We start from the raw sequence: 26,114 nt of genomic DNA, 5'->3' as shown, positions 1-26,114 counted from the left end.
TGTCCTTTATTGTCTGTGTGGTTGGTAATGAGAGACTGCTGGTCATGTCTGGTAGTGGTGAGTTGATGTTTGTGCACTCGTATGGTCAATTTTCTTCCAGTTTGTCCTATGTACTGTTTTTCAGAGTCTTGGTAGGGCATCTTGCAGATAGCTTTCATCCTGTTAGATGTGGGGGTTGGGTCTTTAACCTTCGTGAGGAGTTGGTGGAAGGTGCTTACTGGTTTGTGAACCACTAAGATCCCCAGCTTCTGAGTAGTTGAGTGGTTATCTCTGATATGTCTTTGATGTATGGTATGTTCGCTATCGTGTCTGGTCGTGTAGCGTTTTCTTCTTTTGTCCGGTAAGTATCGGAGGACAGTGCTCTTGGGGTACCTGTTTCGTTTATATCCTTTGAATAGGTGTTCCTGTTCTGCCTTCTGGAGTTCTGGGTTGCTGCAGTGTGTCCTTGCTCATTTAAATAATATTCTAATGAAACTCCATTTGTGGGTGCTAAGGTGGTTGCTGTTGTAATTCAGTATCTGGTGAGAATGGGTATTTTTGTACACATTGGTCTGGAGTTCCCCAGTAAGTATGCGTTCCACTAATATGTCCAGTTTAGAAAAAGTTTATTTTTTCAATTAATAGTGGTGTATCAATGGTCAGATGGTCTGGAATTTAAGCATTAATTTGTACTTGCTCTGCTCTGATTCAAATGAGCAACTGAGATGTTACCAGCATATTCTGTTTTTGTTGCAGATTTCAACAACTGTGGCTTTCTTTGTTTAAATTGTAAACTCGACTGCATGCTTTGAAATACTACAAAGCTTAAATGAAAAGGTGACCTTTCAAGCTCAAGATCATCTGATCCAACAAACAGAACCATTGACTGGGTACGGTGGTTGAGATCTTTCTCAGGTGGTCTGGCATTAATTCCCCATCTGTAAAAGGTCACCACGAATGCAAAAGATAATGGTAACGTGCAATTTTAGAACAGGGAAACTGAATATCCAACTGGAGAAAAAAAATAAATTTTTGTCTTGATCAACTGATGGTCCTATATAAGCAAAACAAGGAGGGAAACATCCAGGATGGATGAATGTATGCCAGTTGGAGGTCACCTGACTTGTCTACTACTTCAACTTTGTAAGCAATATCTCAGAGCATGATACTGTCTTCCATTTTGATTACATCCCCTTCCCAGAATGTTTTATTTCCATGCAAACAATAGAGGTCTAGAATAATAGAATCCCTACAGTGTGGAAACAGGCCATTCAGCCCAACAAGTCCACACTGACCCTCTGAAGAGAATCCCACTTAAACCCATTCTACATCCCACTCTACATTTACCTCTAACTTACACATCCCTGAACACTAGGGACAATTTTTTGCATGGCCAATTCACCTGACCTACACATTTTTGGACTGTGGGTGGAAACCTAAGCACCTGGAGGAAACCCATGCAGACACGGGGAGAATGTGTAAACTCCACACAGACAGTCACCTGAGGTGGGAATCAAACCTGGGTCCTTGGTGCTGTGAGGTAGCAGTGCTAACCACTGAGCCATCATGCCACCCCATCTTAGGATAATGTAAATCTGAAACAGATACAGATAATACTGATGAAATTCTGGAGGTCTGGCAGCATCTGTGGAGAGAGAAATAGAGTTAACATTTTCAAGTCCACTGACTATTCTTCAGAACTGACAGAATACAGGAAAAAGTGGTATTTACCTTGATGACATGGGATGGAGAAGGGAAAGGACCGAGTGGATAATTGGAAATGGAACATTTGTATGAGCATGTGCGCATGAGAGAGATAAAGAGAGTGAGGAAAAGTTAGACAGACAAAGCGATATTTGATAGTAAGCCTGGGGTAGGTAGATGTTAGTGAGGATGATAAGCGGGTGAAAATGGGTGAAAGCAGCCCATGTTATGACAGGACCTGGGGTACATGCTCTAAAAATTATTGAACTCCAGGCTGTGTTCTGAAATGACATGCTGCTCTTCCAGCTTGCACTGAGCCAGAAACACTGCAGCAAGCCTGAGGCAGAGTTGTTTGGTCAGGGAACATGGTAGTGTGTTGAGATGGCAGGCAACTGGAAGCTGGGGTCATTTTTGCAGAGAGAATACAGGCATTTTGCAAAGCAGTCACCCAATTTGTGTTTTGTTTCCATGTTGTGTAGGAGACAGCATTGCAAACAAAGAATACAGTTGACTAGACTGAGTAAAGTACAAGTAAATCACTACTTCACCTGAGCTTTGGATACTGAACAGGGCGGAGCTAAATGGGTAAGTTGTGCATATTCTGTGATTGCTTGGGAAAGTGCACGTGGTGGTTGGCAGTGGAGGAATGGATCAAGGTGTCCCAGAGTGTTGGGGCTGACAAGGAACAGGTGTTGCCAGTTCTGCTGAACATCTCCAGCAATTTCTGTTTTTCTATCTTGTCTGGATGGGTTTGATCGCAGCCAACCAGCATATTTTCTATTATTCAGAACCACGTTACATCGCTATCACTTTTTTACTACCATTTGTACTGCTTTTGTCATTTGATCTGGGTGTCCTAAATATCTGTTCCACTCACTTCTCCTTCCCCTGTCAATATCATAAAACCATCACTTTCCAGCAGTTCCAAAGTTATCACTGGACCCGAAACAATAATTCTGTGTCTGTCTCTCTCCCTATAGATATGTTTGATGTTCTAGGTTTCTCCAGCATTTTCTATTTTTATTTCAGATGTCTTGAAACCACAGTATTTTGTTTTTTTCCCAATATATAAATACTAAGATTATCATCAATACTTAGGTCACATGTCAACTTTGCTGCCTCAGTATCTTTGCAACATTGGCATGATGTGTGAAGCAAAGTCTGATAAAAAGTACAACTGATGAGGCAGTACCAAGTAATGTATAAGAACTCTAAATCACAACTGCTGGTAATTGGATTATTTCTGTACATTTAGATGTTGTCTTCCTCAGTGGAAACCTATGACCTTTTAAGCCTAATCATACACCTAATTTTGCACAAAGTGCATCTTTAGCATTGAAGTTATTCACCAAGAAAAAACTTTGAAAGGTACACTGAGGGTGATTTGAGAAGCCTATTATTACGTGAATTCACACTGGTAATTTGACCAAACCGGGGTCAAATCTGGGCATTCGTACTCTGTAAGAAATGAGCTCTAATGAACAACAGGTTTAAGAATTGTGTCACGAGGGAAATATAATTTTAATTACTCAATATTTAAAGCCTTTATTATGAAGGCAGTTGTAGTGATCTTTCAGGAATCAATGGAGATATGAAGGGTCCCACAGGACTGGAAAATGGCTAATGTAACATCATTCATTTAAGAAGGGAGGGAGGCAGAATACAGGAAAGTACATACCAGTTCGCCTGACCTTGGTCTTTGATAAGATTTTAGAGTCCATTCTTCAGGATGAGAGATTACAGAGTATTTTGAAGTGCATGGTAAAACAGGCTGAGTCAGCACAGCTTCGTTAATGGGAGGGCATGCCTAACGAATGTCTCAGAATCCTTCAAGGAGGTAAACAGAAAGTTAGACAAAGAAGACAGAGTTAATCTGATCTATTCAGATTTCCAGAAGGTCCTTTATTTAACAGCCCATGGTGCTAAGGGCATGACACTGACATGGACAGAGGCCTGGAAGAAGGAAGAGTGGGATAAAGAGGTCTTTTTCACTGGCAGCCAGTGACTAGTGGAGTTCCACAGGGGTCAATATTGGGATCATAACTATTCACTCACTAATGATCTGGACAAAGGAACTGGGGGCATTGTTGAGAAGTTGACAGATGATACAAGGATAGGTGGAATAAATATGGGAAAATGAATTTATGCACTTTGGCAGGTAGAGTAGAGGTGTAAGCATTTTTAAATGGGGAAAGTCTGCATAAACCTGAAACACAAAGGGATTTTGTAATCCTAGTTCAGGATTCTCAAGGCTAATATAGAGGTTCAGTTGGTAGTGAGGAAGGCAAAAACAATGTTATTATTCATTCTGAGAGGCCTAGAATACAAGAAAAGCAATGCACTGTTGAGGCTGTAAAAAGGCTCTTGTCAGGCTGCATTTGGAATATTGTGGCAGTTTGGAGCCCCATATCTAACGATGTGCTGGCTCCTTGGAGGGGGGGGGGGGCAGAGGAGGTTTACAAAAATAATCCTGGTGATGAATCACATGTAATATGAGGAATGGTTGAGGACTCTGGGTCTGTACCCGCTGGAAATTAGATGGATGATGGGCTAAAATTTCATTGAAACTTCAATAGATAGAGTGGCCGTGGAGAAGACGTTTCCACTAGTAGGAGAGACTAGGACCCGAGTGCACAGCCTCAGAGTGAAAGAACAACTCTTAAGAACTGAGATGAGGGTGAATTTCTTCAGCCAAAAAGTGGTGAATCTGTGGAACTCATTGCTGCAGAAGTCACTGAGTATATTTAAGACTCAATGATTGAATTAATATGGTTCTTGATTAATAAGGAGATCATGAGTTCTGGGGAGAAGGCAGGAGAATGAGGTTGAGAAACATATCAGCCATGATTGAATGACAGAGCAGACTCAAGGAACCTAATGGTTTAATTTTGCTCCTATAATTTATCATCTATTCTTACAAATTTGTTGAATGAGCTTTATATCTTCTCACTAAGCATGTAATTTCAAGAGTCATTGTTTCAAAATTAATAATGTTGCTTTCACACTACTCAGTTGACTGATAAAGAAAAGCCTTATTATGTAGTATTGTCATTAGATAAATAACTAATAGAAATGTAAATAATTGAGGAAGTTTTCAAAATAAAATACTAGCAAAGAAATCAATGGTGGGTATTTGTGGCAATATCAGCTCTACCAAAGTTGGGCATAATTTATTTTCTTGTGAATGCTGAGTTCTTACATTTTATATTGTAATTATTAATTGATGTTTGTTCATCAAAAATTTGATTATAATTGTTAAAAAACAGTAGTTCAATAAAAAAATGCATCACGAGGCTTAGTAGCCCTGACTGTACATGGTTTCAGCTTAGGTAAACCCATGAAAATTTGAAATTTCTATTGTTTTAGTTAACACAAGCATTCATTTCATAAAATTAAAAAGGACTGAATACTGAATCAGCAGCATTAAAAAAGGTACAACCTAATTCTTGAAAATAACATCATGATTGGAAAACAATTCTGAAGTCCAAAATATATTCTGTAGCTTTTATCAAAAAGCATTACAAAACAATGAATGAAAAAGTTATGTTAGTTAACCCTTTTATGAAATGCAACCCAGACTTCAATCACTGCTCAAGTCATCTTCTTCCAAAACCCAGATTGTGCATGTTATAAGCCTCCTTCCCACAAAGCCTACAAGCTGCCTTTTTCTTTGTTGAATAGTGCTGTGAAGAAGGCATATGGCGTACTGGCTTTCATTGGTAGAGGAACTGAGTTCCGGAGTCCTGAGGTCATGTTGCAGTTGTATAAGACTCTGGTGCGGCCGCATCTGGAGTATTGTGTGCAGTTTTGGTCGCCATACTATAGGAAGGATGTGGAGGCACTGGAACGGGTGCAGAGGAGGTTTACCAGGATGTTGCCTGGTATGGTAGGAAGATCGTATGAGGAAAGGCTGAGGCACTTGGAGCTGTTCTCATTGGAGAAAAGAAGGTTTAGGGGTGACTTGATAGAGGTGTACAAGTTGATGAGGGGTTTAGATAGGGTTGACCACGAGAACCTTTTTCCACGTATGGAGTCAGCTATTACAAGGGGGCATAGCTTTAAATTAAGGGTGGTAGGTATAGGACAGATGTTAGGGGTAGATTCTTTACTCAGCGAGTCGTGAGTTCATGGAATGCCCTGCCAGTAACAGTGGTGGACTCTCCCTCTTTATGGGCATTTAAACGAGCATTGGATAGACATATGGAGGATAGTGGGCTAGTATAGGTTAGTTGGGCTTGGTTCGGCGCAACATCGAGGGCCGAAGGGCCTGTACTGCGCTGTATTTTTCTATGGGCCAGGAAAAAAAAATAACAGTGGAGTCTTGGGTACTCAATGCCCTGAAACACAATCTTAGAAAATGCTCTAAGTCACCTTGTTACAGACACAAAACAGCTACTTTGATACTTTCAGCAGCTATACAGCAGTACTTCCCATCCCCAAAAGGTAGGATGTGCATATGTAGCATTAACTGTTCCTGGAAAGCATGATGAATGTGCACTGGAAAACGTTTGGTCTCCTCTTAGGTATATACTGTCAATAAATTTAAGTACATTGCTAAAACACTTAAAATCAGTAAATTGTATTAATTGTAGAGATGATTCCAGCACTACAGCAATCACCACTAAATTGCTGTTGCATAACTACAATGTTCTGATCAATGAGGTAAATCACTACACATCAGACATATAACAGGCAAAACAAATTTAGTTTGGAGTCCAAAGAGTTTAGCAAGTAGTCAAAAACAATACAACCGTTTTAGAAAGTGAAATGATGTTATGCAGATACTTTATTATAAATAGGAGTGTTCTCAAATGATTTGTTCTAAGCTGAAGGGGTATTTAAGGATACAAAGCTACAGGAATGAAGATACATGCCTACTTGCAGCATGTTTCCATTGAAGAAACAAGGAGTCATCTAAAGTCACTGTACACAGTATACAGAATACATACATTTTCAGACATTTAGAGCTTGGTCACCAGTACCTGTAATCCCGTGAGAGTATATTCCCACATAAAAGTTTTAAAAGCAAACATACAATCATACTTTTGTTCACATCGTTTTAAAAAATACTGCAGATGGTGAAAGTCAACAATTTAAAGTCTGAACATAAATTAAAAAGTCTAGAATAGTTCTTTCCCACTTGAAGCTTAAAGCACTTTTGTGGCATTATTTCCATCACATCAGTTTTGAATTCTGAGTTTGATTTTGACATGTGAAGCACTTTTATAAAGCCTGCAGGAGGAACATGATTGACAGTACCCTCAAGTGTTTTGAATTTCCCCAGTTTTAGGCAAAAAGATCAAAATAATCCATTTTGAAAGCATTTTCCATAGGATGCTAAAATATTCATAAATTTAATTCACCTTAATGCTTCGAAAATCTTCTTTGGAAGAGGCGACTTGGAAACAAAAGCATAACAATGTAAAAATGTGAGGTAAAACCCTTTGAGAGAGTGAAACAGCTTGAATGTCAGGATACAGTTCTATTGTATCCACCATTTAGATGTTTTTCAAGCCAGAGTTCTGCCAACTGCATTGTTGATCCAAACGTACTTGCTTTGGACCCTAAGCACATCTTGTATTGCTTAGGATCTATATTGGGGTCACAGTGAACAGGGTGGTAAACGTGGACAACACCAATTTCTTGGCTTCTAAAGGCATTCAAGCCAACGGAGATGACTTTTGTAAAAAGGTCCACATCTTCTAGTCCCCAGCCCTGAATGGAGGTATCAAACCCACCAACATGCAACAAATCACTTTTGTATATGCAAACTATTCCAAAGCCATAATCCCGCCAGAAACCGGTCTTCTTTGTGAAAACAAAGTTATTATCATTTACTGGATTGCCGCCATAAACTATTTTTGGATCATATTGACTAAAGATTACAGGAAAATATACCTGTTCTCCCTGAATTGTATTGTCCCTACACCGTTGCACAAAGTCTGGAGTAAATATTAAGTCAATATCACAGAAGAGCAGTAAACTGTTATTATGAAATGAGGAAGAGCCCATTTCTAGGGCTAGGCCTCTTGAAAACTCCCCTTTCATAGGGAGAATGGTCATATCTGCTTTAGGATATTTCAGGTTCAGCTCTCTCATTAACTCCATGTGCTTGCCTTTATCCGGGTTTGGATCAGAATTGAACAACAATATGAATAGTTTTACATTCTGATTTGGAATAAGGCAAGTCTTCTCAAAGTTCTCCATGAACCGGACAAATGTCTCATATCTTCCAGTGAGAGGGACAAGGATGTGAACTTTCTGATCATTTCGTTGTTTGAGCTCTTTGGTGATCTCTGTGAATTGGAATGGTGAGAAGATCTTCAGTGAGTTTGATAGGAATGAGAAAGACTGAGAGTCACTGTTTATGCTGTCTGCAAGCTCTCTGGCATTAAGTTCTTCAGCTTCCTTCATGAATGCTTTACTGAAAGATTGTTGAATGTAGGCATGACGTCTTACAGGAACAGTCACCTTTCTCCCCTTGTGTTTCTTGTAAAGTAGCAACAGATCCATAATGTATTCTGCTCCATGCATTGGGTTAACTCTGCGATAGCCATACTGAATTTCTTTAAATTCTATTACACGTCCTCTGGTCTTAGAGTTCCAATTGATCATCTCCATAACCTGCATTATAGTGTCATCCAATGCGGCACGAAGCGCACTGTTGATACCCTGACGAGGGATTTGTGTTTCCACCATGCTAAAAAGATGTTTTCCAGTAAGAAACTCCCATTCAAGGACCTCATTCCTGTCATGAGGCTGGAAGCGCATAAAGGATGGCATCATTCCAAGTTGCTGATCTTCCTTACGTACTTCAGTGTTGCTGAGTTTGCTCATAGAAACACTTTCTCGATGCAATTGAATGGTTCGATGACGTAGTTCTGAAACTTTACGAGTCAGCAAGTAGTTGTGTAATCTATATTGATAATCAGGCCTTTTGTTCGGGTGGAGTGTTATCGCATTATGGATCTTGCTGTTACGCAAATCCTGAATATACCCCTTCTTGTTGTGTTCATAGTTTTCATAGAACAATTGTTGCATCTGAGGAATTGAAAAACACTAAATGTTACTTTACTGCTGAAGCAAAGTAAACATCAAGATAATTTTATGCATTGACATTACACAATATTTATGAGGGTAAACACAATCTTAAAATAAGTCAACAAGAAACAGAACAAATTCTCAGAAATTATCATTTCTTGGTAAAATTGCAAAGAATTTGTTAGACACCCACTGTAATAGTCATTGGCTGTAAACATATTTTAATACTGCAGAATAAATTGCCTTTTGTGGAAAACTGCTGTTTTAACCATGCCACACTCAGCAACCCAGGTGATGATTTTAAGGGCTCCCTGCAAAGCTACTTACTAACAGAATTTAATACTCGTGGCAGCAAAGATTTTCTGTCAAATAGGGAAACCCAATCAATATTTTCTACAACAAAGACAGAAACTGCCAGAGGACCTCCCAGGTCCAGCAATAACAATGGACAGAAAGCCGAGTTAACATTTTGAGTCCAATGACCCTTCTCATAAGTCCTTTCACATGCACTTGACCAATATTTCCTATATGTTCTTTATCTATACTGATTTCATATTCACATGATTCATCTTTATTTATTTTTTCCATCTAATTGTATAAAGGATCTTGATTTTAATTACAATCAATCGTTGCGCTAATAGGTAATTATAATATTTTCATTTAAAAATCTATACAATTACATCATTCTGTTTGGAAATTAAATAACCTTGAATAAAAATCCTGCACTCTTTTCTTGATAATTCAGCAGCTGAGAGAAGAAACATCACAGACAAAAATGTAGAAGCATATATCAGCCAGCTTGAATTGCATGACTGCCCCTACCAATTCCTGGAGTGTATTTAAATCTAGAACTTCCAGATCAGAGGCTGGGGCTATACCTTCTGAGCAACAGACCCCCATCTTCTCTGGTGTTTGCTGAAAAATCTTCAACTACGTTCTGGCCCCAACTTACATGCTTGAGGTACTAACCTCTACCTTAGGTGTTTGACCACAACACTTGCAGAGACCAGGGACAGCTTGAACCATCCTGAAGATATGGGCGGCACGGTGGCACAGTGGTTAGCACTGCTGCCTCACAGCGTCAGAGACCCGGGTTCAATTCCCAGCTCAGGCAACTGTCTGTGTGGAGTTTGCACATTCTCCCCGTGTCTGCGTGGGTTTCCTCCGGTTTCCTCCCACAGTCCAAAGATGTGCAGGTTAGGTGAATTGGCCATGCTAAATTGCCCGTAGTGTTAGGTGAAGGGGTAAATGTAGGGGAGTGGTTATGGGTAGGTTGCTCTTCGGAGGGTCGATGTGGACTTGTTAGGCTGAAGGGTCTGTTTCCACACTGTTAAGTAATCTAATCTAAGTATATATGCCTAAATTCATGGTAAACATCGTTTAAAACATACAAATAATATAAATACCTCCAGGCATCTTCCATCATTCTCTTATTTGTTTATGGATGGTGATGTCACTGGCCAGTTGACCCTTAATTGCCCTTTGAGAAGTAAATAGAATCCTAACCACTTTTAGGCCGGCTCTTCTCCCCTTTTCATACCTTCATTTATACCCACCTTACATCTCTCTACCACCTTCAGCAATGCATTTGTCCTTTGCTCTGGGGACTCTGTCAATCTGTTCCACTCGCTCCAGATTTTGTTGAATTCAATTTTTGCGTGTTTTTATACATTTTCAGGAGGTGGGCATTGTTAGCTGGACAACATTTATTATGCATCCCTAATTGAGAAGATGGTGGTCAGTTGCCACTATAGACCTTTTGCTGGAGGTAGGCCCACAATAGTGAGTGAATTCCAGGATTTTGACCCAGCAACAGTGAAGGAACGGCAATATATTTCAAGTCAAGATGGAGAGTGACTTGGAGGGGAACTTGCAGGTGGTGGTGTTCCCATGTATGCGCTGCCCTTGTCCTTCTATATGGAATAATCTTCCCAGGTACTCTGGTGAATTTCTGCAGCATCCTGTAGATGGCACACACTGCTGCTACACTGAGTGTTGCTAGTGAAGGATGTAGTGAATGCTTGAGGACAGCTGCAAATCAACTGGACTGCTTCTATCATTGAATGTCAATGAGTGATCATTAGATTGTCTCTAGTTGAAGATAGGCTAATCCTATCACCTGGCATGGGATGTTACTGATCATTCATCAATGCAAGTCTGTGTATTGCTCACGTCCTTTTACGTTTGGACACTGACTACTTTGATGCCTGAAGAATCAATAATAGTGTTGGACATTATTGCTGATGATTGCCCTATCCCCGCTTTTAACCTTAAGATCATTGATGAAGCAACTGAAAATGGTTACATCTAGGGCACTGTCCGAAGGAACTCAGGTTCTTGTGGAGCAGTAATGTCCCTGCCTCTGGGTTAGCAGGCCTGGGTTCAAGTCCTACATGCTGCAGTGGTGTGTCACAACAAGTTCATTTAAGATACTTAAACCAGTCAGGCCGAATAGCCTGTTTTCTGCTGTATGCTCTGTCTAATTCCCTGAAGAGCTCCTACATTAACAGGTATGATTCTAAACAGCGAAGAGTTTTTCTTCCAGTTTGCAAAGGGCTGCCAGGGCTTCTTGATGCTACACTGTCAAATGGAGCCTTGAAGTCCCTCTCACTTCACCTATGGTGAAAACCCATATGCCCAGAACATAAGTCTGGGGGTCAAAGCTACTGGTCCAGTGATATTACTACTGATTCCCCAGCTCATTACTCAACAGCAATTCCAGAAGTGAGAGGCTTGTAATGATGTATTAGTGTGCTTTATGTTTTAAAAACTCAGGGGAGCTGTCAGTCATTAATAATTAATATTCAGGTCCTCTTATGACAAATTACCATGAAGTGTAACAGGAGTCTTTTTCTGGCATAGTCTTGTAGCCATTGCTGAGATATGAAAGCCATGAATAAAGTACCAGAAAGAATCTCAAAAAAAAATCCACGTGCGACTGACAAAGATCCTTCATAAGTTTGTGCCTTAACATTTCAGCAGCCCCATTAAATCTCTTGACATAACTAATACAATTATAGTGAAGATCACTCAGTGGAATGTATCCAAACTGTTACATTTGATCTGTTTTCATTCATTTAGGTAAGGAGATCACTGAGAGAAATATAGGGTTTGTTCTCCCATTGATTGCTTGTGCAGTGAATGACTTCATAGAAACAAATTTTGGATCTTTTCCTTATTGCAGTTCTTTTCCACAGCTTGATAAAAAAGATGAATTGGCTAATTACTACAGCAGTGCATATGACGGTGTATAAATCAGCATTGCGATACCACTGTTTCTAAAGAAAACCTCAAATAACATAAGGCTATGGAGAAAGTTTCTTTTACCTTGTTATAATTTAATGAGGATTAAAATAAACATGTTGCTCAATTAGCAGTATTGCTATATGCAACCAATTGCACTAACATATTAAAAAGCATTTCCTGACCACAATATATTTAATAGCTTCATGCATGTCTGCAAATCATATAATATCTTACGTAGATACTACTGCTCAGGTTAGAATGGCACTTTGACAACTGACAGTAGGTACATTAAGTCCTTCTATCAGGTAAAGCAGAATGCACATGAGCACCTCAAATTCATAATGGGGCAGAAATGTGATGAAGGACATTAGGTCAATGAAAGCACATTCTAGTCGCATTGCTATTCTCTTCCACCATATGAATTGTGCAACAAATCAACAACCACCTGAAGAAAACTAGCTCTGTCTTTGGTAGCATGTTGTAGCTAACAAAGTGTAAGTGTCTGGTACTGTTTCCTGGGAGTTCTCTATGAGTCAAGGAACATAATAATTTCAAAAGAAAACTGTCGATCATTTGAAAATTTTGAAGTTGTTGTAAATAGATAAAATTAGTATATTTTAAGGATTAATTGGTTTATGGTAAAGGTAACGCGTATTTCCAACATTACAACAGTGACCACACTCAAGGCTCAGTGGTTATGAAACAATTATATAAATTGAAGTCTTCCTTTTAATTCATGGAGCACTTTTGGACTCAGGATATTTTATTCTCTTACAGACAATTCTTTAATAAAATACATCCATGGAAAATGGGCATGCAGGTGAACATTTATAGCCCACCCCTAGCAAAGGGTTAGTGATGGTGTCTGCCTTTGTGAATGGAAAGCTGATTGTTTCATACATTAATGATTTAGACTTGAACATGGGGTGCCACAATTGGGAAACTTTCAGATGACAGCAAAATTGATCATATTATGAATAGTGCAGAGGGTAGCTGTAAGCTCCAAAACGATATTGATGGATTGGTGGCATTGGCGAATAAATGGCAGATGGATTTCATCTCTGATAACTGGGAGGTAATACATTTAGGGAGGTAAAACAGTAAAAGAGAATACAGGAATATACTGAGAGGGGTAAAGGAAGTGAGAGATCTTGGCATACAAATGCACAAGCCCCTAAAGGTAGCAGTACAGCTGGATAACGTTGTAAAGGCGGCATATGGAATACTCTCCTTTATTGACAGAGGTACAGAATACACGAGTAGAGAAACAATGATGAAACTGTAGAAGACACAGGTGAAGCAGCTGCGTATAGTTCTGGTCACCATATTATAGGAAGGATACAATTCCTTTGGAGAGTGCGCAGAGAAGATTTACCAGAATGTTTACCAGAAGAATCACAAGACAGGAGAAACCGATTTCCCTTGGCAGAAAGTTCAAAAGCAAGGGGCCATTGATTCAAGGTAACGGACAAAATGGTGGCTCAGTGGTTAGCACTACTACCTCACAGCACCAGGGATCCGGGTTCGATTCCAGCCTCAGGCAACTGTCTGAGTGGAGTGTGCACATTCTCCCTGTGTCTGCATGAGTTTCCTCTGGGTGCTCCGGTTTCCTCCCACAATCCAAAGATGTGCAGGTCAGGTGAAGTAGTCATGCTTAATTGCCCATTGTGTTAGGTGCATTAGTCAGAGGTAAATGCAGAGAAATGGGTCTGGGTGGATTACTCTTTGGAGGGTCAGTGTGGCTTTGCTGGGCCGAAGGGCCTGTTTCCACACTGTAGGGATTCTAATTCTAATTAGAGGATTCATGAGGAAAAGCATTTTTTTAAATCTAAAGGGTGGTAGGTGTCTGGAATTTGCTGCCTGAATAAGTAGTGGAGGCAGAGATGCTAAACTCTTTTAATAAATACCTGGATCTGCATCTTAAGTGTTATAAGCTACAGGGCTATGGGCCATGTGCAGTAAGACGGGATCAGGAAGGGTCTGCGTGTGTTTTTGGGTGGGCATGGACATGATGGGCCAAATGGACCCCCTTCTGTACTGTAACATTTCTATTGTTCTAACTGCTCTTGAGAAGATGGTGACGAGCTGTCTCCTTGGAACTGCTAGTCTTTGGGGTTTAACTGTCGATAAAAGATGGAGCTGGAAAAAGCACAGCAGCTCAAGAAGAGGAGAAGTAGAGTTGATGTTTTGGGCAGCATGTCATCGTTAGGGTGAAGGGAAAAGCTGGCAGGTTTAGGGGTCCCTGGCTGAGGCTGTGGTCAGGAAAAAGAAGACGGCATACATTGGGTTCAAACTCACTGGGCTCAAGTGAATCCCCAGACGACTATAAAAAGTGTAGGAGCAAACTGAAGAGGGAAATCAGAAAAGCAAAAAGAGGGTATGAGATGGACCTGGCAGATAAGGTTAAAGATAACCCCAAGAAGTTCTATAACTATATTAAGAGTAAAAGAGTAGCTGGGGAGAGAATAGGTCCCGTTAAAGATCAGCATGACCATTTAGGTGTGGGGGAGATTTTTAATGAATATTTCTCCTCAGTGTTTATTTAGCAGAGAATCACGGATGCTAAGGAAATAAGGGAAACAAGCGGGAATGCTTTGGACTGCATACATACCAGGGAGGAAGTGCTTGCAGCCTTAAAGCACATTAAGGTGGATAAATACCTTGGTCCTGATTAAGTCTATTCTCTCCAAAGACTGTCCACTATCAACAATTCACAAATCAGGAGTGTGGGAGTCGCGGGAAGAAATTGCAGAGGGCCTTGCAGAGATTTTTGCTTAAACTTTAGTCACTGGTGAAGTTTCAGAAGACTGGGAGGTGGCTAACATTGTTCCATTGTTTAAGAAAGATATAAAAGAGAGGCTACGGAGCTACAGGCCAGTGAGCCTGACATCAGTGGTAGCCAAGTTATTGGAGTGGATACTGAGGGTAAGGACCAACCGACCAACCAACCAACCAATATTTAAGACAGTCAAGGCCTGATTAGAGATAGTCAGTATGGATTTGTGCACAAGAGGTCATGTCTGACAAATCTTTTAGGGTTTTTTGAATAGGTAACCAACAGGATAGATGAGGTTAGTGCAGTGGATTTTGTCTAGATGGAATATAGGAAGGACTTTATCAAAAGTTCCACATGCAGGCTAGTCATGAAGGTTAGGTCGCATGGAATCCAGGAAGAGCTAGCTAATTGGATTCAAAATTGGCTCGATGGTAGGAAGCAGAGGGTGATTGTTGAAGGTTGTTTCTCAGACTGGAGGCCTGTGACTAGTGGTGTGCCACAGGGTGGGTGCTGGGACCTTTGTTATATTTACATATGTGTCAATGTACCAGACATGATTAGTAAGTTTGTGAATGATACAAAATTCAGAGGGATCTTCATTAGATGGGAAAGTGGGCTGAGGATGGGCAAATGCAATTCAATATAGAGAGATGTGAGGTTCTGCACTTTAGAAAGTCAAATCAAGGTAGTAAATAGTAAGGTCCTGAGAGTGTTGTGGAACAGTGGGACCTAGGAATACAAGGACATAGTTCATTGAAAGTGGCATCACAGGGAGACAGGGTGGTGAAGACGACATTTAGTATGCAGGCCTGCATTAACTGAGGCACTGGGTATAGGAATTAGGATATTAAATTACAGTTGTGTAAGTCATTGGTGCGGCCGCATGAAGAATTGTTTGCAGTTTTGACCACCCTGTTAGAAGAAGGTCAAAATTCAAATGACATCAGGATTTTTTGAAATTGCAAACTTTCGGAGCTCTGCTTCTTCCTCAGGGGTGGTATAACCTGGTGTCAATTCATTTTTGACCTGGTCCACCTCAGTCCAACTCCAGCTTCTCCACATCATGTTATAGGAAGGACATAGTTAAACTGGAAAGAGTGCAAGGAAGATTTACAAGGATGTTGCTAGAACTAGTAGGCCTGAGTTATAGGGAGAGATTGACCAGGATAGGACTTTATTCCTTGGAATGTAGGAGAATGAAGGGTGACCTTAATAAGGTGTATAAAATAATGAGGGGTAATGGATCAGCTAAATGTTGATAGTCTTTTTGCTAAGGATGGGGAATTGAAAACTAGAAGGCAAATGTTTGGAGGGCAAGAGCTACAGCTGGGGGAAAGGCAATTATGATGTGATTAGACAAGATTTAGGATGCATATGATGGGGAAGGAAACTGCAGTGGATGGGCACAACAGAAATGTGGAGTTTATTCAAGGAACAGCAACTGTGTGTCAGACAAGGAAGACATTGTTGAGTGCAGGAGCAGTGGTTTACTAAGGACGTTGAATCTCTTGTCAAGAGGAAGAACGCTTATGTTTGAATGAGAACTGAAAGCTCAGTTAGGGTGATTTAGAGTTACAAGGTAGCCAGGAAAGACCTAAAGAAAGAGCTAAGACGAGTGAGGAGACATGAGAAGTTGTTGATGGATAGGATCAAGGAAAATTCTAAAGATTTCTATAAGTATATTCAGGAATAAAAGAATGACTAGAGTAAGATTAGGGCCAATCAAGGACAGCAGTGGGAAGCTGTGCATGGAGTCAGAGGAGATAGGGGAAGCACTAAATGAATATATTTTTCATCAGTATCCACACTGGAAAAAGACAAATGTTGGATCTGCAACATACCACGACAATATTTATCATGCTCAGTCAGCTCCTTTCGCAGTCTTTTTACCAGAAATTACTGCAACACTCTCATAGAAACACATATCTGCTTAGACTTGGAAACATGTCAAGTTTATGCATAAAATCCCAAATGATTAAATGTTGAAATAAAGGACAAAGATGTCCTTTGTCTAAGTTTTAGCATAGTTTGGGTCAGATGTTGCTGTAAAAAATGGCTGCCAGTAAATGAGATAGTTTAATTTCAACTGAATAGGTCAGAACTGACGAGACTTAGTCAGCTTTCCGTCTTCAAAAATTAGTTTAGCATCTTTAATTTGGTGAAAAAATAAATTATAACAGAAAACCAAAACAGTATCAGGATATTTTTTGGTTAGTATCCTTTGTAGCCAACAGAAGCTCAGGCTGGATGTGTACATCTAGGGAGTCCATGATTTTAAAATAAATGATCAATATCATGTGGTAAAATCCATTTTAGGCAACACATTGCAAAATGGGCTATAACAAATTGGCAGCCTCTTCACATTCTGCCCTATTTCTTTCTCTATGGAAAAGAAAATCAAGCATAAAATAAATGATGTTGCCAATATCGTATCAGGGCAGAGGAAATGACCTGGGAGTTGCAGTGGGAGAGGGACTCCCTGAGATTCTTGTAGAGAGAGGAGGAAAACTTCTTCAAGGCAGGCATCCTTGCAAGAGGATTCGCAGTCGGGTTAAAATCAACGAGGTAAAAACAATGACTGCAGATGCTGGAAACCAGATTCTGGAATAGAGTGGTGCTGGAAGAGCACAGCAGTTCAGGCAGCATCCGAGGAGCAGTAAAATCGACGTTTCGGGCAAAAGCCCTTCATCAGGAATACAGGCAGACAGCCTGAAGGGTGGAGAGATAAGCTAGAGGAGGGTGGGGGTGGGGAGAAAGTAGCATAAAGTACAATAGGTGACTGGGGGAGGGGATGAAGGTGATAGGTCAGGGAGGAGGGTGGAGTGGATAGGTGGAAAAGAAGATAGGCAGGTAGGACAAGTCATGGGGACAGTGCTGAGCTGGAAGTTTGGAACTAGGGTGAGGTGGGGGAAGGGGAAATGAAGAAACTGTTGAAGTCCACATTGATGCCCTGGGGTTGAAATTTTCTGAGGTGGAAGATGAGGCGTTCTTCCTTCAGGCGTCTGGTGGTGAGGGAGCGGCGGTGAAGGAGGCCCAGGACCTCCATGTCCTCGGCAGAGTGGGAGGGGAAGTTGAAATGTTGGGCCACAGGGCGGTGTGATTTATTGGTGCGGGTATCCCGGAGATGTTCCCTAAAGCGCTCTGCTATGAGGCGTCCAGTCTCCCCAATGTAGAGGAGACCGCATCAGGAGCAACGGATACAATAAATGATATTGGTGGATGTGCAGGTAAAACTTTGATGGATGTAGAAGGCTCCTTTAGAGCCTTGGATGGAGGTGAGGGAGGTGTGGGCGCAGGTTTTGCAATTCCTGCAGTGGCAGGGGAAAGTGCCAGGATGGGGGGGTGGGTTGTAGGGGAGCGTGGACCTGAGGGAACAGTCTTTGCGGAAGGCGGGAAGGGGTGGGGAGGGAAATATATCCCTATTGGTGGGGTCTTTTTGGATGTGGCGGAAATGTCGGCGGATGATTTGGTTTATGCGAAGGTTGGTAGGGTGGAAGGTGAGCACCAGGGGCGTTCTATCCTTGTTACGGTTGGAGGGATGGGGTCTGAGAGCGGAGGTGCGGGATGTGGGCAAATGCGTTGGAGGGCATCTTTAACCACGTGAGAAGGGAAATTGTGGTCTCTAAAGAAGGAGGCCATCTGGTGTGTTCTGTGATGGAACTGGTCCTCCTGGGAGCAGATTTGATGGAGGCAGAGGAATTGGGAATACGGGATGTCATTTTTGCAAGAGGTAGGGTGGGAAGAGGTGTAATCCAGGTAGCTGTGGGAGTCTGTGGGTTTGTAAAACTGTCAGTGTCAAGTTGGTCATCATTAATGGAGATGGAGAGGTCCAGGAAGGGGAGGGAGATGTCAGAGATGGTCCAGGTAAATTTAAGGTCAGGGTGGAATGTGTTGGTGAAGTTGATGAATTGCTCAACCTCCTCGTGGGAGCACGTGGTGGCGCCAATGCAGTCATCAATGTAGTGGAGGAAGAGGTGGGGAGTGGTGTCGGTGTAATTATGGAAGATGGACTGTTCTACGTAGCCAACAAAGAGACAGGCATAGCTGGGGCCCACACCTGTTTTGAATGGTTGCCCAAGGCATACTTCACCTTATTTCACTTACAATTATCCATAATAGAAGCAGAATTGCCACAAATATACTCCAGAAAATAATCTCACTATAATATACTTGATTTGACTTTTTCCTATAGTAGTGCTTCACTTTATTTATGAGAAGTCTATAACAGATTTAGGGCAATAACCATGGGATACTTACAAGAAGAGTTTAAGCATTTTATTTTATTGAAGCTTTTACTATCTTTATTCATATGAATTGTCTCATTTGTCCGTTATAAATTGCAAATATAAAATGTTTATGTCTGTTGTCACATCCTGAATGCATTGAAACTGACTCACATTAAGCACTCCATTACTTGAATTCATGCATGTGCACCAAGAACAAATCTTTTATCATTAAGATGACATAAGGACATAACATAAAAGAAATAAGCCATTCAGTCCATTGAGTCTGCTCTACCATTCAACGAAATCAAGTCTGATCTAATAATCTTCAACTCCTCTTTCCTGCCCTTCCCCACGACTCTCGACTGCATTCCATTAAAGATCTGTCTATCTCAATCTTGAATATACATGCCAACCCAGCCTTGACAGCCCTCTGTGGTAAAGAGTTCCACAGATTCATTGCTCTCAGAGAAGAAAATCCTCCACTTGGGAGATTCCTTATTTTGAGATGATGCCATCCTTAAACTGTCCCAAACAATCTTTCTGTATGAATTCTGTCAAGCCCCTTAAGAATCTTGTATGCTTCAATAAGATCACTGCTCATTCTTCCAAACCCCAAAGATATAGACCCAGCATACTCAACTTTTCCTCATAAGAAAATATCTCTATACATAGATTCAGCCTGGTAAACTTTCTCTGGAATGCCTCCAATGCCAAGATATGTACCCTCAGATAAGAAATCCAAAACTGTTCACAGTTTTCCAGGTGTGGTCTGACTATTGCCTTTTATAGTTTTAGCGATTCCTCTTTGCTTTTCTATTCCAGTCCCTTTGAAATTCCATTTGCCTTCTTTATTACCTTCTACTGGCTTTTTGTCATTTATGCACAAGGACTTCAAAATCCCTCCACAGCTTTCTGCAGTCCTTCTCCACTTACATTAATTTCAGCACATTATTCTTGCTGCCTACATGCAGAACCTCACATATTTTGTGCATTCTCTCAGGTTTTTTCCAATCACATTACCTGTCTGTATCGCTGTGCAGGTTCAGTGTCACTCTTATCACTCCCCTTTCCCACCTATTTTTGTGTCATCTGCAAACTTGTTGATAGTACATATACTTTTCTCATCCAAACCATTAAGAGTGTTATGACACAGGGTAAACCCTTCTGCTAATTTAAAACCCGCAACATAGAAAAGATTTATCCCATACTGTAATATGAAAATTCAAGAGATCAAGAACTACTTAAAGTAAAAATTTGCAACTTCATTTCTTAAAATAAAACAGAGAATGATTAACTAACAACTACTTACAACTCCTTCCTTTATTTTTTAACCTTCCCTTTCTACAATACTAGTCCAATAAAACTTCTTATCTCAAAATCAAGAGCTTTCAGTTTTCTATGTATTCTGGCCATCTTTTCTTCTTCTTGAGAATTCTGCTTCACAGGTTACTGGTCGATAAAGGTATCTTCAAGAGAACTATTTTTCGGGCAGTCTTTACATGCTGGTAGCTTGCCAGTTCTCCTCTCAACTGTTCAATTTCCCTGGTCATATACCTCAAAGCATCAGATTATGTCATTGGCTTTTAAGGTTGTCAATATATTAAATTCAGACTGGATTGGAGTTTGGTATATTTTGGGGTGTAATTTAAACTGATTGGCCTAATTCGAATCGGTTTTGTTGTTTCCAGGCAACTAGCTACTCCAGCAGCTGGAGCACATGTTCTTTTGTATCTTTTTTCAGAACACTTGATGCTATCAGGTAGTTTTTGCTAGCTTTTAACTCTCTTCAAAAGTACAGTACACCCACATCTTCAAAACAAAAGTTAAAGCAAATAATTATGGTCCCAGAGTTGAACCCTGTGGCATTCCAACAGTTTCAGGTTGTCATGCCGGAAGTATCATTCCTGATGAAAGACTTTTGCCCGAAACATCGATTCTCTTGCGCCTCAGATGCTGCCTGCCCTGCTGTGCTTTTCCAGCACCACACTCCCAACCCTAATCTCCAGCATCTGCAGTCCTCATTTTTGGCAAGCTAAAAATATCGTCCTACCCCTCAATCTTCTCATAGCTAACCTCTCCTCTATCCACGATAAGTCTACTGTATAGCCAACCAATTTTACAAATCCTAATTGCAGGCTACAAAGTGTTGTGAAAATGCTGACGTTACAAGTCAAGTATTGTATGATTCTTTAATTTTTCCTTTTTTTTAGTATTCTAGACATTTCAGGAACAAGTTACATCTGATTAAATACCTACAGAAGTAAGCCTCTAATGAAACAGAAACATGGCAGATACTGAATGAAATTACCGTACAGAATGGAACCTTGAAATTAATTATTCAGGATGACCCCTTCACTCTCTTCACTTTACTGATCCACTCAAAACATAGTGCAGAAGTTCTTGGGCACTTTAATATTTTCATAAAATGTGGGATAGCCAGCCAGTAATTTCACTGCCTCCTCCATCCCTCTCAATCTATCTTGATTTGTGTGATTTGCTAGACCACTTTCAAAAGCAGTTAAGAACATTACTGTGCATGTGGAGTCACTTGGAAGAAAACAGTGAAACAGTTAAGTTTTTAACAACAATCGAAGATAGTTTCTTGGTCACTGGATTTTGTCATTGAAAAGATGTAACATCGCCTTTCATCCAAGTCATCGATGAAGATTGTAAATAGTTCAGTGTCCACCACTGATCCCAGTGACACACCAATATAAACAGCTTGACTATGCAAAATTGGTTCATTTTTTTCTGCACACTCTCTCCTGGTATCTAATCAAACATCTATTCAAGTTAATACATTACCTCTATACTATGATTACTCCTTTTGTATAATAAATTTGAAGTTGCATATTGCTGAATGATTTTTGGAAATTCAAATATACCACATCTACAGGTTCCTCTTTATCCATCCTGCTTATTCCTTCTTCAGAAAATTCTAATAAAATTCTCAAACAATATAACAGCTGTAATAATTTTCCCTATATTTTTTCCCAAGTGATTGAGAGTTGCTCAATTTCCTCCCTCCCTTTTACCTCTTCATTTTCAAATGTTTGTGGTCTTTTTTTTTGTCTTCTGCAATTAATACAAATAATACAAGTGGCGGCACGGTGACTTGGTGGTTAGCACTGCTGCCTCACAGCGCCAAGCACCTGGATTCAATTCTAGCCTCTGGCAATGTCTGTGTGAAGTTTGCATGTTCTCCCTGCATTTGTGGGTTTTCTCCAGGTGCTCCAGTTTCCTCCCACAAAGATGTGTAGGTTAGGTGGATTGGCCGTGCAAATGGCCCATTGTGTCCAGGGTTGTGCAGGATAGGTGGATTAACCATGGGAAATGTGGGCTTACTGGAATGGGGCGAGTCTAAATGGAATGCTCTTCGGAGGAGCAGTGTAGACTCAATAGGCTGAGTGGCCAGCTTCCACACTTGTAGGGATTCTATCATTAAAAAATACCTGTTCAATGCTTCTGCTATTTCCATATTTCCCTCTATTAATTCCTTATTCTAATTGTCTTAAAGGCCAATTCTCACTTTCTTTCTTTTTAAATACTTGGATTATCACCTACTTTATATTTCTGGCAAGCTTTCTCTTGAACACTAATTTCTTCCTTTTTGTTAGTCAATTTTGCTGATTTCTTAAGTGTCACCAATCTTCTGACATAAGAGTCAATAAAAAGCATATCATTTTACAGTGAAAGACTGGATATTTAGAGGGAATTTGAAGAAAAAACAGGTTCATCCACAGGATGGTAAGAGGCTGGAATGCAATGCATGCAAATGTAAGGCAGGAGACCTTTAACTTTGAAAAGTGCTTGGATGAGTACTTGAAGTGTTATAATATTCAAGGCTTAGTGAGGGCAAGGGGAACTAGAAGAGATCATAGTATCGTTTTGGCGGTACAGATTCAATGAGCTTAAGGGTCTCTGATGTACTGTAGGATTCTTTGATACCACTAATCTGTGCAGTATTATATGCTGTTTTCTTTTAATTTCAAATGCTCCTGAACTTCCTTAGTTAACAAGAATGGTACAGCCTTCTCATGGAGTCTTTCTTTCTCGATGAATTATATATCTTTGCTCAGAAATATATTTCAAATATCTACCACCACTCCTTTACTAGAATGCAAGGACTACAACTTTACAGCCTTACACTGATTTGGATCCCAGTTCTGCAGGCATGTTATTGTTATAAAGCAGCTTAGAAAGAAGTACACAACTCAGACATCAACATTCTGACTTCTATGTTTTAAAAAATTTATTCATGGGATGTGGGCTCCTTTAGCTTGACCAGTATTTATTGCCCATCCCTAATGGCCAGAGGATAGTTAAGAATCAACCACATTGCTCTAAGTCTGGTATGGTCTGGTAGATGTCTTTCCCTAAAGGATATTAGTGGAACAGTTGGAACTTTACAATTGAGGGTGATCATATGGACATTAAGCTAATTTTTTAATTCAAATGTTGCCATTTGCCATGGTGGTATGTGAACCCATGCCCCAGAATATTATCCTGGGATTCTGGATTACTGGTCCAGTGACATTCTGACATCACTATCTTGTGTAATTATTTACACTAGTACTGACTCTAAAACGTCCAATCAAAATTATGCTGAAAATGGGAATTTGTTCTTAGCTTCACTGTTCCTTTCAATGCAATATCAGAGTCATTCTTTTAATATACAAATTCACATACCAAACATTTCAACAATGATACAGAAAGTACACACCATTTTGATTAACTGTTCAGAATGCAGATGTGGTGCTTAAATAAAGTGGCTCCCCCTTGTGGACAGCAAGTCCAACTGTCAGCATTACACAGTATATGAGGACAAACATCCAATTTGCAGGTTTTCATGGTCCATTGAACTCTCATGTTCTACTTCCTTACACCTTATCAACAAATTCTAGGAATTAGAATGGGAAGAGTGAAATATGCCTGTGAATGACTTCTTTTATCACGGGATGGCAGGGGTATCAAGATGACTAGGGACCAGGCTACATTGCAAGGACAAGGTCCAAGACACAAACGTGTTGTTGCCTCTAACTTTTCCTTTTCTAAAACCCTGCAGGTTTAGTTGGCAGTTGCAATACAATGTGAGCATTCGTTTCAAGAGGGTTAGAATACAAATACTGTGGAGGCTGTATAAGACTCTGGTCAGACTGTATTTGGAATGTTGTGAGCAGTATTGAGTCCCATACCTAAGGAAGGATGTACTGGCCTTGGAGGGGGTCGAGAGAAGGTTTGCAGTGAGGAACAGTTGACTCCAGATCTATATTCAATGGAGTTTGTAAAGATAGGAGGGATATCAATGAAATGTACAGAATACTCAGAGGTCTGGATACAGTGAATGTGGAGAGACTGGGCCCTGTGCACGGAATGGGAGGACCATCTTTTAGAACTGAGATGAGGCAGAATTTCTTCAGCCAGAGGGTGTTTGGTCAATGCAACTCACTGCCACAGAAGGCTGTGAAGGCCAAGTCATTGAGTGCATTTAGTACAAAATTAGGTTCTTGTTTGGGAAGGGGATCAAGGGTTACGAGGAGAAAGCAGGAGAATGGGGTTGACCTGATTGAATGGCAGAGCCGAATGGCCTGATTTTGCTCCTATGGTCTTATAGTCTGCACTGCTCCTGCCTATGGGTCAAAATAATCCGAATCTGGACCTGTCCTCCTGTGGTGTTTGTCCTGTCTGAGCTTGGCTGCTACCATTGCACAACCAGAAGCGATTCTGTTCCAGCTGCATATCCCAATGATGTCGCTCTTCCACGGCCCAATGATAGGCTCCACTCAGTGCTGTTCTGTAACCCCATAAATGATAGACTCCAAAATGAAATATCCAGATAAAACAAAGTTAAAACTCACACAACACCAGGTTATAGTCCTGATCAGACAATCACCTGATGAAGGAGCGTCGCTCTGAAAGCTAGTGTACTTCCAATTAAACCTGCTGGACTATAACCTGGTGATGTGTAATTTTTAACTTTGTTTTATCTGGATGTTTCATTTTGGAGATTTTTAACTTTGTACACCCCAGTCCAACACCAGCATCTCCAAATCATGACAGATAAAATAAAACATCCTTAAGAGGTACAGTTAGTAAGTTTGCAGATGATACGAAAAGTGGAGGTGCAGAGGACAGCAAAGAAGGTTACCTCAGATTACAACAGGATCTTGACCAGGTGGGCCAATGGGCAGAGAAGTGGCAGATGGAGTTTAATGTAGATAAATGCAAGTTGCTGTATTTTGGAAAAGCAAATCTTAACAGGACTTATACTCTTAATGGTAAGGCCCTAAGGAGTGTTGCTGAACAAAGACTCCTTGGAATGAAGTCCTTGAAAGTGGAGTCGCAGGTAGATAGGATAGTGAAGAAGGCATTTGGTATGCTTCCCTTTATTGGTCAGAGTATTGAGTACAGGAGTTGGGAGGTCATGTTGCGGCTGTACAGGACATTGGTTAGGCCACTGTTGGAATATTGCGTGCAATTCTGGTCTCCTTCCTATCGGAAAGATATTGTGAAACTTGAAAGGGTTCAGAAAAGATTTAGAACATAGAATATAGAACATAGAACAATACAGCACAGAACAGGCCCTTCGGCCCACGATGTTGTGCCGAATATTTGTCCTAGCTTAAGCACCTGTACCTATCCAATTGCCGCTTAAAGGTCACCAATGAATCTGACTCTGCCACTCCCACAGGCAGCACATTCCATGCCACCACCACTCTCTGGGTAACGAACCTACTTCTGACATCCCGCCTATACCTTCCACCCTTCACCTTAAATTTATGTCCCCTTGTAACACTCTGTTGTACCCGGGGAAAAAGTCTCTGACTGTCTACTCTATCTATTCCCCTGATCATCTTATAAACCTCTATCAAGACACCCCTCATCCATCACCGTTCCAATGAGAAAAGGCCTAGCACTCAACCTATCCTCATACAACCGATTCTCCATTCCAGGCAACATCCTGGTAAATCTCCTCTGCACCCTCTCCAAAGCTTCCACATCTTTCCTAAAGTGAGGCGACCAGAACTGCACACAGTACTCCAAATGTGGCCTTACCAAGGTCTTGTACAGCTGCAACATCACCTCACGACTTTTGAATTCAATCCCTCTGCTAATGAACGCTAATACACCATAAGCCTTCT

General features: G+C 40.7%; 1 protein-coding gene across 1 annotated transcript in view; it reads right to left on the bottom strand.

Moving 5' to 3' along the window:
- Positions 1 to 6,467: 6,467 nt before the first annotated feature.
- LOC132825808 (chondroitin sulfate synthase 1-like) overlaps positions 6,468 to 26,114 on the bottom strand; it is a 291,533-nt gene continuing 271,886 nt past the window's right edge. The window contains exon 2 of the mRNA XM_060841302.1: positions 6,468 to 8,724. Within this exon, the coding sequence (XP_060697285.1) occupies positions 7,153 to 8,724 (1,572 nt within the window). The 3' untranslated portion in view covers positions 6,468 to 7,152. The remainder of the gene's footprint in view (positions 8,725 to 26,114) is intronic.

Source organism: Hemiscyllium ocellatum, chromosome 2, assembly GCF_020745735.1.
Source record: "Hemiscyllium ocellatum isolate sHemOce1 chromosome 2, sHemOce1.pat.X.cur, whole genome shotgun sequence".
In the NCBI taxonomy this organism is placed as follows: Eukaryota; Metazoa; Chordata; class Chondrichthyes; order Orectolobiformes; family Hemiscylliidae; genus Hemiscyllium; species Hemiscyllium ocellatum.
This window is presented reverse-complemented; position numbering and strand designations above follow the sequence as displayed.